General features: G+C 40.1%; 1 protein-coding gene across 3 annotated transcripts; it reads right to left on the reverse strand.

Annotated features, from left to right (window-relative positions):
• Window positions 1–107: 107 nt before the first annotated feature.
• On the reverse strand, window positions 108–13296 carry LOC127331655 (DNA polymerase zeta catalytic subunit). Of its 3 annotated transcripts, XM_051357830.2 has the most exons (23): window positions 13108–13296; window positions 12934–13016; window positions 12491–12548; window positions 12028–12077; window positions 11856–11962; window positions 10825–10867; window positions 10015–10083; window positions 9685–9816; window positions 9378–9549; window positions 9212–9303; window positions 8827–9135; window positions 7427–8357; window positions 7101–7343; window positions 6719–7002; window positions 6348–6496; window positions 4776–5352; window positions 3823–3969; window positions 2919–3194; window positions 2337–2444; window positions 1915–2120; window positions 1533–1836; window positions 752–1423; window positions 108–481 (listed from the first exon to the last, which is right to left on the reverse strand). In XM_051357830.2, the coding sequence occupies exons 1-23, from the start codon at window positions 13226–13228 to the stop codon at window positions 308–310; spliced, it is 5307 nt and encodes a 1768-aa protein (XP_051213790.1). In that variant the 5' UTR covers window positions 13229–13296; the 3' UTR covers window positions 108–307. The 3 variants fall into 3 exon arrangements, with proteins under 3 accessions (XP_051213790.1, XP_051213791.1, XP_051213792.1); XM_051357831.1 differs by lacking the exons at window positions 11856–11962; window positions 12028–12077; window positions 12491–12548; window positions 12934–13016; window positions 13108–13296 and having other exon boundaries at window positions 10751–10828; XM_051357832.2 differs by lacking the exons at window positions 10015–10083; window positions 10825–10867; window positions 11856–11962; ... (2 more) ...; window positions 12934–13016; window positions 13108–13296 and having other exon boundaries at window positions 9378–9539; window positions 9685–9809.
• Between the last annotated feature and the right edge of the window lie 270 nt (window positions 13297–13566).

Genomic DNA, 13566 nt, shown 5'->3' on the forward strand with positions numbered 1-13566 from the left:
GCACAACCATACCAGTGATGCCATGATCTTTTCCGCAGATAATACTCCAGTTCATACCATGGACACCATCATCATGACCATCAGATTTCATAGAAAGCACGGGAGGGTGATAAAGACGGAAGCATCAATCAATAAATAGCTTTTACATGTCCTCTCAAATAAGGCTTTTCTGTCATTACACATTATTCTCCTATGCTTTGCACACTGGTACAAATACAATGTTACAAGTTACAACAGAATAATTACAGTCTGATTGTACATTTTACAGATGTACAATATACATGATATGAACAACAAAAATGCAAATTCAGAATAGCTCGGCACAACAGAATGGATAGTATCCAGCTTCTCCAGCAGATTCTGAGACAACTCTTAACTCCCTCTGAATCTTCCGGCGCTCATAGAACACGGGGCATGCAAGCGAAATGCATTTGACCCCACTTTCAACAATCCAGTCCGCTCCTCCGCAGTGACCACATATCTGGACGGCGTTCAAAAGTTAGATATCAGCTTATCTGAAACAACGTAAGTAAAGGCTATCTATTTATGGGCAAAAATATTATATTAAAGGACTGCTGCACTTCAATAGTGATTAAGTACATTAAGGCTAGAATTTCAGTATTTCTAATGCTCAATTCATGTTACACAAAAACGACATGAATCGTGAATTTTGAAATATCCCATGCAATGGTTCATTTCCCAGTGTAGAATTGAAGTACATAAAAGTATCCCAGTAACTAAAAAAACTCACAGCAGCAAGATGTTGGATTTCTCGCTCCAATTTTGAAGTCCTGCCAGCTACTACACTTGCAACAACAGCTTCACTTTTCAAACAGTTGTTGCAAAAAGTGTCTGATCCTTGAATTATATCACCACAAATAGCACAATGGCTCGACATGTAGTAGGTATCTATCCTGCTTCCTTTGGTGGACGCTTTCTTATTCAGTCCTAATCGGATGAAACTGCCACCACTGGAATATGCACTGTGACCAGAAGTGGACTGGCGTTTAGCAAGTGTTGGTCGTATGGGACGAGGCATCTCATTAAACCACTTATTCAGATCAGCACCTAGGAGCCCAAAGACACGCTGTAGTGCAGGGATAATCTGTTTGGTAATGTAATATAATTCATTTAATCTGTAAGGAGATCCAACTTCTAATAGGCCATAAGGATCAATGACCATATCAACAAGACGAGCCCCTGGTTCCCCATGGATAACAACATAGGGCACTCTCTCTGCATAACGTGGTTCTGCCCTAGGATCAGACAGCATCGCTTTTGTTGCAACAATTGCTGCGGGTGGCAGTGAGGAAGCCCTTGCACTGTAAGTACCTAGACGAACCTCCTTTGCAAAAACAAAGTCCTGAATAGAAACTTTTCCTGATAATATCCGTGTCCATTGACGCTCCAAATACGATTTAACCTGTAAGAATAAAAGGCCATTAAGCTATACGCCTGATACTGCTAAAGACCAAAAGGTGATAATGAAAAGAGAATCATCCTCATAAAGGAGAGTAAGAAAGACGCCTTACTTTGACCAAGTCCTGTTCTTCAAACATTATTCTAAGGGATCGTTCTAACATCTTCGCAACAGCCGGGCAAGTATCTCTCCGCACTGTCTCAATCCCCTTCGCATCAAAGATTGGCTCATTCTGTTCAGGACTTTCATAGCTATAGCCAACATATCTCTTCTTTGTAAGAAGAAAACAGGGATGATAAACTTTTTCAAACTTCAATGTGACTGGATCTGGATTAATTGCAGTTACTAAAGAGGCAATCTCCTTCCCTATTCTGAATGCTTCTTCCCTAGATCGCCCTTTTAGAAGAACAAAAAGACTGCAGCAGAAACAATTGGCCTTGTAGATCATTTTGTATAGTTCAAGGAAAAATATCACGAGAAATGCACAAAAATACCTGTCAGTGTCACCATATACAACCCTAGCATTCCACAAAGGATGCTGATTAACAAATGATATTGCTGTTTCAAGCGTTCTACGCCCACATTGAACAATGCTGTCAGCAAGTTCTGCACAGGGCATACGACCACTGAATCCAGCAGCTGTGTAACCGTATGTTACATTAGCTATCAGCTTCAGAGCAAGTTGCCGAGCATTGAGTATCTGGGAAATAAATAAATTATCCATTATATAACAAAAAGGAAGATAAGAACAGTTCTTTTACCCAACAGCGATCGAAATATCTACTGCACCATAAAGTATTGTACATTTACCCATATTTTTTTAGTAAAAGTTATATCATATCATATTATACTTAATCACAATAACCAAGGAATTTAGGGCTTGTGTAAAATGTTCGAAAAAGTGAAAAGTAAATACCTTCTGCAGAACTTTCTGAGATGGAGCTACCTTTTTCATTGCTTGCTTCACCATAATTCTGGTTGACAGTATTTCCTCCAGAAGACGAGGTACTACACCTTTCCTGACCTGCAGAATGCCATATAAAGTGTTCAAAAGGTCAGTCCAGTGCAAGATGCTCATTGTCCAGGACTTAAAACCGTAAGGTGTACCTCTTAGGAGGCGTGTAACAACTTCTATCTTTTCAATGATATGAAACGAAAAGATTCCTTTGCGTTTTCTCGAAAAAAAACAGCAAGGTGTGCGCAAGAAAAAATGAAGAATTTCATGGTGGATAGACAATGCATTATTATTGCATTAAGCAATGTTTTCAAGAATATATCAAGTATCAGCTGACATGGCAGCAAGGGACAATCCCATGAATCCACCTATCAACTATCAACCATAACAGAAGTCATCTGTAGGTATGAGAACTATATGTGGTGGGTATTGTGGTATTGCCTATCAGCTGGTGGCACTTAATCGAACATCATTAGGAAAAGTATTAAATACGGGTGAGATACAAGAAAATTTGCAATGCCCGAGAGCAAACATGATAATTACCTCAGGTTGCACAAACAAGACCCCGTTTGGAGTAAGGAGCAGCTGATTTTTCAGATCAGCAATTGTTTGTGCATCTGCTGAATACGAGCTGACACCAAGTACACTGGACTTTGACGGGAAAACTTTACCCAAGCATGTAGAATAACATAAATTATATGCTATTATCATAGAAGGATAAAGGGATTGAAAATCCAATACAAGAACTGGGTCAGAGTAGAAAGCTGATTCTGGCTCCATTACAAGTGGCAAGCATTCCATCGCTGGCTGAGTAGCAACCTGTGAAGTAGCACTGGAGAACAGTTATTTTAGGTAATAATATCAAAAAACATTTTAGCAGTGATCCAAAAGTAAGCCAATGGTCTAAAAATCAGAAAGTAAGCCAACTCGGCATGAAATCCAATCCTAGTTTTGACTTTTGAGTTCGGTTGTAAGATGAGTCCAGGCGCCACTTTGTTCCTGGGTCGCCCTACCGATTCCCCCAAATCCCACTCAACTGAGTTAGGGTTAGCAAAAAAAATCTCTCTTTTTAGAATAATATATCTCATTTCTAGTGCATGTGAAGCCGCCTCTAATTCTAAAACCAGAAAATTCTATTGTCTGATGGATTAAAAGAACATTCCCATCTAATCTTAAGCCTGTCACAGCCTTTTCCCTGGCTATGTACATGATGCAACTTCTTTGATTCCTGCGGACAAAATGTGTGTTTTTGCCTCTTTGGCACTAAGAACCCATGTGAATTTATGCCTGTCAGTAGAACTGTCAAATGAACAAGAAGCTGCTTTTCTTGCATTTGTGTTTGAGAATTGGTTTTACTAGGCAAAGGCTGATGAGCAGCTATAGAAGTATAGAGCATATCTAAGCAGAAATAGAGAAACTAAATTTGCTAAGGGACAAATAATTGCACCTGTTGGTTTCCTGGGGAAATTGCAAGGTAGTTCTGTGTATGAGCCAACCTCAATAGCATAGACTCGACACGGAACTGAGACCCTCGTGAAAGAACGGAGAAGAAGTCAATACCAAACACACGAGCAAGTTCAGATGTCCGATTGACCTGCATGGAATAATCAGGCAAAAATAAGAGCAAATTTCTACTCAGTTAGCAGAAAATACATCAGTTACTACTTACTAGTTACTTGCTCACGACATGTCAGTTTCACTAACCTTGTTGTGGCTAACTAAATTATAACAGGTATAAAACCAAAAGGACAGGTTGTCCAGTTGATAAAACATCTTACATGGAAATACCAACGGAGCTCACAAGTAACATATGTTCATGATGTACTAGTGAGAACAAGGTTTAAAATAGCGTGCTAAAAGAAATAGCGGCGGCATCCTCCAAATGCTATGCACGCTATATCGTGCTAATAGCATGCTATATTTCAAATACTGTTTTGAAAAAAAAAACACGGGATATAGTCTAAAAATAAAGGATTTCAGTCTAAAAGTGACAGATTCATACATACATAATCACATAAAAAAACAGCTCTCCAATTTTTTAGAAGCCTAACATCAATATTTCTCAAGGCAACGAAATAGTATAAATTATTTATGAAGAATTATCAGTATTACCAATATTATCTTCTGATTCAGATGAGGAATCAACAGATTGACGTTCATCACCACAACAAACAAAAAGAAATTTCTTCTTTTCTTACGAGGAAAACTCAAACCTTTGTACCAATAGGCTGTACAAAATAGAGAGCTAACTTTATGATGTTTTAGCGCGATATAACATGCTATTTCACAAATAGCGTCACAGCGAGCAAAATTACTAAAATTTAGCGTGGACTGTCAAAATATGCTATAGCGCGCTATTTTAAACCTTAGCGAGAACACAATGAAAGAAATTTCATTTACCAGGTCAAGTTGATTTATTATTTCAAGGTTGAGCATAGTTCTGCTGTTAACATATTCTATGCATCGGTGTCTTCCTCGTCCAGGACCTGTTGCAAACCATCGATTCAATGTCTTGCTCGGTACTAATGGTACCTTTCGCCTCAGGACTTCATCAGCCACAGCTTCAAGAGAGTAATTATTAAGCTTAACTTCCCCACGCATGAGACGCCATAAGTTTAGTACGATCCTCCCACCAACATGTACACCGCTAGCATGGGTATGACTCCAATCATTCTCACTGACATCCGCAATAACATCATCAGCAGAAGATGCTTCAGGAAGCACCTGACTAGACTCATGGTCTAGATTGTTAGGTGGATGTTTTGACTGATGAGGTAGCGTCCTTGAGATTCTTTTCAGTAAGCCTACACCCAGATGAGCAGCTCTTTCTGCAAGAAATCCTAAAGATCCTAACTGAATCTCCCACCCAACTAGGATATCTGGATCAATTGAACATATTGCACTAATAAGATGGTTCAGAAGGTCTCTCTCTTCAGGGAAGACATCAACACCACAACCAACAATTCCGTCAAGGTTCCTGCAATTACAGGAAAAGGGAATTAAAATCATCGCATTTAAAAAGAAAAATATTGCATGAAGGCACAACTCTTGAACAGCAAAACTCAAGCATGCAGTTTATGTTCAAGAGCATGAATATATAGAAGAAATCAAATTAATATGAAGAGCCATCACATGCAAGCCGGTTATCTTTCTATCAAGTCATTAATAGTGGTCGGTGTAGAAGGAAAGGAATAGCAGGGTGTGGAATGATGAGTCACCCAACCTCCTTTTCGTTGCTACCGTCATCAGAACAGAGGCACATTGATTGCAGCAGGCCTAACACCAAGAGATGCAAGCACCTCTGGGGTGAGTACTTTAGGTTTAGACAGATTGATAACAGCACACCCTATCACCAAGGTCTGCAAGCATCTTGAAGAGAAGTAGCTTAGGTTTCTCTTTGTGTTGATGTACAGTTCTGTGTGCTTTGTGTGTGATGGTGGCACTGGTCACTGTTTTTGTCCCAAACTCTTGTATCTATGTTTCTTCAATCATGAAAAAAATGTGAAGGAGCTTTTGTATGTTCTCCAAAAAAAATCAGTAAGTTAGCCATACAAATCATCATACTCCTGCCAAATATGACATCTGTTGCCACTATCACCACCGTAGTCAGTCAATGTGCCATGTCGAGATCCAAGGGAGTTGTTCACGTGGCCGGGTTGACATGGGGCAATAACTGACTAAGAACGTAAGTATGTAACTGAAGTGGTAGTACAGCAACTGGCATGTCACATTTGATAAATTCTGCTGATTAGAGCTGTTAATTACTTATTGATCTGGGCTGGGCTTCTACAGATTTCATCGATATAATTAAATTGATATAGGGTGTTGATGCTTGATGGACACAAGAGGACGATTCAGATAGATACTGGGATTTGTTAAAAAGGGATCGGTGATGCCTAGTGCAATAACCCAAATATTCAATATGAAAAAGAATCCAAGAAATGAATGAAAGATCAAACTATGTCACACAACCTTTTCCCATGCGATCTGCCGTTGTTTCCACGTATAAATACACGAACTTCAACACTACAGTCCCTGTCATCCTCAACAGCCAGCGATACAACATTGATGGCATCAAACCTTGGATCAGGACGCAGCTCCCCTCTGCTTTCTGCAAATACCTGTTGAGTAGTGGAAACAAATATCAAGAGATAATTTTACATTGCCTGGTATCCCAAGCTAACTTGCTCGGTAATCCTTAGCAAGTCAAAACTTTCTGAGAATTCATGTTGGTCACATAAGATAGATTATCTAAGACAATAAATTATAACCCTGCTTCCTAGGAGGACAAAGAAAGAAGATATTTTTCTTGTGGTGCGAAAGAGAAAGGAATCTGGCAGAACCTCTATGCTAAGTAAAGTCAATTGTTGTCCACCACCAGTGCTAGCAGGGTCACGAAACCCACTTTGACTGAGCGGTGTGAGCTTATGTTTTTCTTCTTCAACTGAGATCTGGGAAAAATCATGCCAATTATCCGACTGTTTATTTTCTTTGTTCGATAGGTCAGGTTTCGTGATAACTGTATCTGCGAACGTTGTTGTGGTATTCTCTGGAGCAGAATCGTCCATCAAAGCAAGAGCTTCTGCACGTGGTGAAAAGGTAGGATGGTGTTCTATTTCCTGATCACCTGCAACATTTCCACCATAGTTGGAGTAACCTAAAATAAGTGTGGAATGTAACCAGTAAATTAAATAGCGAAAAGTATATGCAGGAAAGTGCTTATACCAGGGACATTACTAGAACAAGCTTGTTGGGGTAGCCACTGTCTGACAGATATTGCAGATGGTGGTGAAAATGCATGTGTCAGCAAATATAGGACTGATCCATCATTCTGGAAATGAGTTGGAACACCCAACGTATCATGTGGGAATTCATTACTTCCCATGTACTGAAATGATCCATTCTCCTTATTCTCTTCAGCAGTCTGATCGAAAAACGGAAGGGGGTCAACAGATCCCAGTTTAACAGCTGAAAAATAGCAGATAATATGTGTCATATGAGGTGAAGTGACACTACCATATTCAAGAGACGTTATGTTGTAGCATTATAACCTGGTAACTCAATGCTCGTTGAAGAACCCTCCAAACCAGAGCATACTTCATTCTTCAGTGGAGGCTTCCGTGCAAATGTCATCTGTACATAATCACCGCCAGAATAAGGCTTTTCTGAATTTGAAAGATCACTAGTGAAATCATGCAATTCTAAACCTCCAGAAATCACGATTTCACTCTCTTTACGCATGGTGCATGCTGCAGCCCCAGAAGAACCAAAGTCCAATTGTTCAGGCTGAAAAGATCCCCTCCTCCTCCTCATTCTCATTAAATCCCTTACAGATTGACAAGCTGAGCCATGTTCACCTATTGAACTAGAAGATTCCATGTCAGCGTCGTCTGCAGTATCATGGAAGTTCTTCGCAGTTTTACTCTTGCAAGAACTTGGTTCCTTCTCAGTTCGCATTGTGCTGCCTGAAGTGGTAATAGGACCATCAACATTTCCATGTGGCCGCTTTTTGGTAGAAAGAGGCAAAGAACCCCAGAGAAATTCAGTACCTCCACGCTTGCTGGATAACTTGTTTTTACTAGATGAGTGACTAGGTGATCCTATTTTTTTCCTAGTAATTTTAACCTGATCATACCCATGGGGGACTTTCTGATTTTCATCAGAAGACCCATCAATCTGAGGAATAGTATTGCTCAATGAAGTGCTATCATTGAGCATTGCAGAACTGTGGTGAGACGTAGAAGCATTCAGCTCTTCTTCCCCAGTCACAGGTTCAAGTGTATCAAGAATATCCTGGCACTCCTGCTGAGAAGCGCTATCAAAATTCAGGTGAGCAGACTCTAAAGCAACTTCAATAGACCTCTTGGAAAACAAAGGGCTCAGAATGACTTCATTGATCAATTCATCATCAGTTGTCGGTTCCTCTCCAGCCTGCGAGGAGGCCATCCAGCTTAAAAGCCCAAGTGCTTCAGCATCGACATGCTACAAAAGGAAGAGACAGGAGGCGTTACATTTATAGGACTAAGTAATAAACACATTCGAATAGGAAGTATAATATGGAAATCTCAGGTCAATCAAAAATGAATATCTGAAATGATTGGCAAGGCCAGAAAATGACCATGGACTCGCATATCCTCTGCTGTCTGAAGTACTGATGTCATTTCAGACATACTGTTATTTTCCACCCTCTCAAATGTAACCATTAATGTGGTTTCATTTGGTGTTATTACTTGTTAGGGGGTGCTAGTCAGCCTTTTCTTCTAGGGCCACCAGGAGGGCCAGCTACAATTATCAGCAACCAAAAGATGCATTTATTCATCCTACAAATATTTTAGGTACATTTTATCGGTTAGGACTTAGGAAAACTGGTTCCATGTTGTTTCGTACTTTCACATCTGATTTTCCTTTGCTTACACTACAAAGTGACACAACAATAAGATCTGAGGACTACCTTTTCATGTTCATCGAGTAACTGAGATGTTCTTTGAGCAGGATTATCACTATCAACATTATGGCAGTTGTCATTTTGTGAAAATGTGATAGTCCCAATAATATCAGTCAATGATTTAAAGCACTTCTCTAGATTTTCAGAGTCTTCAGTGGCAGAAACTTTATGGGGGCCTTCCTCTTTCGAATCCAACATAGCTAGAGCACTCTCATATTTAATACCATGAAGAAAACTTTTAAGAACAACATTCCTCGGTGGTCTACCAATATCAGCAGGTCTTTTTTCCTCCAGTAATCGTAAGTGCTCGAGTTCCTAAGCAAAGCAGTTAGAGAGATTTAGCAATTAGCAACAATTTGCAGCATATGTGCACACAGAGCAGGAAAGATACCTCCCAAATTGCTAAAAGTGACTGAACCATTTTCGTGTCTGTCGTTGTTTGTGAAAGAGAAGTGTAGATCTTATGCTTCTCGTTTATGATACCTACAGGTGAAACCAAATTTGTAGCACAATTTATGGATATACCAAATAATAGCTGGTAGATGTCACAAACACACCTTCCACTCTGGAGTCAGCTTCAAGCATCAAAGAAGTATGTCGTTTGGTGTAGTTCGAACTGGCTCCTCCCATGCTATGTGAAGTAGCAGAATCGCCCAGTATTAAAGCATGTGGCACTGTTGAAGATATCCAGATCGTTGGATACTTCATCTCAACATTATCTGAATGTGCCTATCAATTTAAGAGAAAGGAGTAGTTTTTTAGTAGAAGCAATGGATAAAGTACAACCCAAAATTAAATAGTGTAGATTCAGATGGAAATCATTTCATATAGGCCCAAATAAATTCATACTTCCATAGAACTTGCCTTGTGCTCTGATTCAGCAGACGGAGTCACCTTCCTATGTAGACTCTTAAGATAAAAAACATCTGGCAATGGAGGGCGGAACTTGAAGTCTGTGACATGTACATGGCCCATTCCATACAAGTTATAGTCGACCTAAAATATACATCAAATAGAAATATCCTCTTGAGTCACTCAAAATATATCACACGTGTCAAACAAAATTGGCACCACCACATAGGAATGTACTAAAATTGCATGTTTCTGCAAAAGATGAAAAGAGGCGGAACACAATAGCCTTGCAGAGAAGTTCAGGATATCTATAAAAAAGGAATAAGAAAGCATCAGTCTTACCAAAAAGTGAAGAAGATATGGAATGTGTGATTCATAAGGCTGGAATACTCTATCAAGAACAGCACCACCCTGAAACAGAACAGCTTGGGATCAGTCTCAGCAAGAATACCAAACAAGTTTGCATTAAAGAGATTCCACTTGAGAATATAGTTATAGATTCGTGGAAGACCACAAATACACTGGTGTCTTCAAACTAATTAAAAAAATACTGCAAGAGAGATTGTCATCCATGCCTAAGCCCCACCTAATCAGCCTTTACGCACAACGCTGATCTGATGTCCAACTAGCGCATAGCAACATGGTGAACACAACTGAATTCACTTCACACCATGAAAGATAGAAACAGCGCATGCAGGACCATGGCTTTTAAAGCGGTAAGGCATTCTAAAGCGCTCGGGAGCGCTCTGCCGCCTAAGCTCCTAAAGCGGGCAAAAACCTAAGGCTCTGGGGGTTCTCTATCTCCTAAGCGGACGCTTTAAAACCCATGTGCAGCACTAAGAACCATGCATACTTTCAGGTGAATTGGCAGGTGGCAGGACACCTTCTGTCATAGCGTTGTTCCCCATAAAGGTACGATTTTCCAATACAGTGTACAGTCAAGTAATTGTTAAATGCATAACTAATTGAAACAGATCAAAAGAACAACAGAGAGCAATGATGCAAAAAAACATCACAAGTCTCTTAGTAGAACAAAGTACTTCTGCAAAAATTAGTAGGGCAAAGATCAGGACATAACTGTAGTAATGTACCCATCAATATGGAAATACTAAGGTCGCAACTTATGCAGAAGGGAGCATCAATGCATCATACCAATAGGTGGGTTGCAGCCCGAGAAACCTCATGAGGATAATATCTTCAGATTATCAAGGCAATCAGTTGCAGAAAGTCTTATGGGGGAAAACAAAATGCAGATATGCATTTCAAGAAGAAACGAGCCCATGTGCATATCAAGTGGAAATGAAAGAACAGAGCATCAATTGATTACATGCACGTAACTTCCTACAGAATTTTTAGGTCAACTGGCGCACTAGAAATTTCAATTGACTACATTTTGTCCAAACATTGGACGCTATTCTTGAATACAATATGAACAAAATACTATGGTGACTCAACAAACCACTGAACTCTCACGACTTCTAAATTGTCAGCAAGGCTGAGGCAATTCACAGTCGCAGCCATAAACAAAGGGATATTTTCCCAGCGATAATGTCAATGCACAACGACATAATTTTTTTCAAGATTTCCAGTGTGCAGTCTTATGTAGCCACCTCCAAGCCCCGAATTTGTAATGCATTATCATAGAATCACATGGTCCTCAACTCTTCATAATCCTAAATGCAAAGCTTTAATATGGAGGCAACACAGTTAGGTAGTTCCATAGAGAATGGATTCATGGATAAATGAACACATTTGCTTGTGAACTATTAGCCCATTCAATTCGTAGAATATCAATCTTGCGCCAATTTCTACTTTTACTAGAGACAACTTGATAAATGTAACATATATAAACAGCCCAGTTAGAGTGGCATTCAGTAATCAAGACTAGTTTTTAAGACAACACAACAGTAGACAAATATTCATTGAGAACCAAAAATCATCGTATGGATCAAGCCAGAGAATTTTCAGAAAAAGGAAAAACAGAAAAGAGGCAATGATTATTCTGTAAAAGTTTGTTTTCAAGAAAGGTAAAAGTACTTCTGTTTTGAAACAATCAAATGAATTATGTTCACAATTTAAAATTTCCAAAATAAAACTAGAAAAGGAAATGGCAAATGATTTACACATGTTCAAGCATTTGTAGCAACGAGAAATGAATCTACGAATGATAAAATAATGGATACAGGTAGATCTTCACAAAAATCTCCTCGGATGAATGATAGCCATACAACTTCTTTGCTCGAACAAGGCTACATCCATGGACATGCTTCTTTTTTGCTGATCCACGATTCTGCAAGGGAAACGATGATACTCACGAAAAGAGAAAGTTTAACATACTGACTAAGTGGACTCTACCTGCAAAGCTTTCTCAAGATCACTCAATAGACCAGTCATACATGAGTTCCCTATTGAACAGAGAGAAGATATATTAATTTCTCCTGACCATCGAGTTCTTTTCTTGACAATGTCTGCCACTTTAGCGATAGAAAATTCTAATCTAACAGGTTAGAGGGGCTTAACCAGGCCACACTCAGGCTAAGGGTTCATCTGACCCTTCATGTGTAATTATATGTTGCAGTACTAATCTGTAACTACCAAATATATGAGAACTTCATACCCACAAAATTCATGAGGCATGGCACAAGAATTGCTTGGTAAGAAATTGAATGCATGACCAATGTCAAGTATCAGGCAATGCTGATATGAAATTATAGACATCATGCAGAACAAGAGAAGAGTACATACAATGAATGGCAAAAGAAAGAGTAGAAACATAAGCAATTGTATCAGGTGTACATATTTATGAAGTGCAAATTACCTGTTTTGATGTTATGAAGTAGCTCCTCTGGGCAAGGTACATACAAGTACGGCATGGCCTAAATAGCAAAGGGAGATTTACAACTTTAGACTGTTACGTTACAAGCTAGTTGAAACCATGTGTCACCAGAACTAAATAGAGGAGAGTGGTATTTAATCAACATCAGTATATCAACTATTGTACATGATACAACAGACATTGGGTATACAGGAAATTCAGTTCATCCACGATAATTATAAGTTTCAAGGAAAGAAGACATGTGTAGTGACTAGTGAGATGAAAAAAAAAAAAACATGATGCTACCTAGTTCCCCAACTCCCATGAACAACAAAGGCTGTCACAGAAATTTCCAGTTCGAATACTAGCACAAGTAACCAGGAAGCACTAATACAAACATGGCGAAATGTGAAGAACGGTTAGGCCAGGGAGAAGCTGGTACCCACCCGGTGGATGTGGAGGCAAGTCTTCTGCCCCGCGGGGGTGGAGCCGTAGATCCTGATCACCGGCACCTCCTCCACCTCCTCGCCTGCGCCAGCCACCAGATAGAGAGGGAATTCAGTGCGGAGAGAAGCGGTTGGGCCTGAAGAAGTTGAGAAAGGGGAGGGAGAGGAGCGTACAGTGGAAGGGGCTGTAGGAGAAGTCGAGGCCCGGGATGGGCGGCGCCATGTAGTAGTCGAGCGAGACGATGCGGACGCTGAGGACCTGGGAGGGGGTCCCCGACGGCGAGGAGGAAGACATGGTCGCCGGCGCGGAAGGCGCAGCGGGCGGGCGGCGGGAGGTTTATTTGTGCCACCGGGTCTCCGGCTCCTTCCAGAGCACGCTGCTCGCTCTACTCGGTCTGACGACTCCGTCGCCTTCGTGGGCTGCGTTGAGATTTTAAGAATCACGGCCCATAAAAATGTTTCCACATTTTGTCAACGCATCATTTTTTTTGCGGAACACAATACAACGCAACCACCCCACAAATACGTACATACACTCACTGCTATAAACATGATGTGATGCGCCCTCATAATGTAACCATTGGTTATTCTCTTAATGATTCGAAAGGTATAATCTAGCCCAGCTTTATGCGT

The sequence above is a fragment of the Lolium perenne genome, chromosome 2 (genome assembly GCF_019359855.2).
Source record: "Lolium perenne isolate Kyuss_39 chromosome 2, Kyuss_2.0, whole genome shotgun sequence".
Lineage (NCBI taxonomy): Eukaryota > Viridiplantae > Streptophyta > Magnoliopsida > Poales > Poaceae > Lolium > Lolium perenne.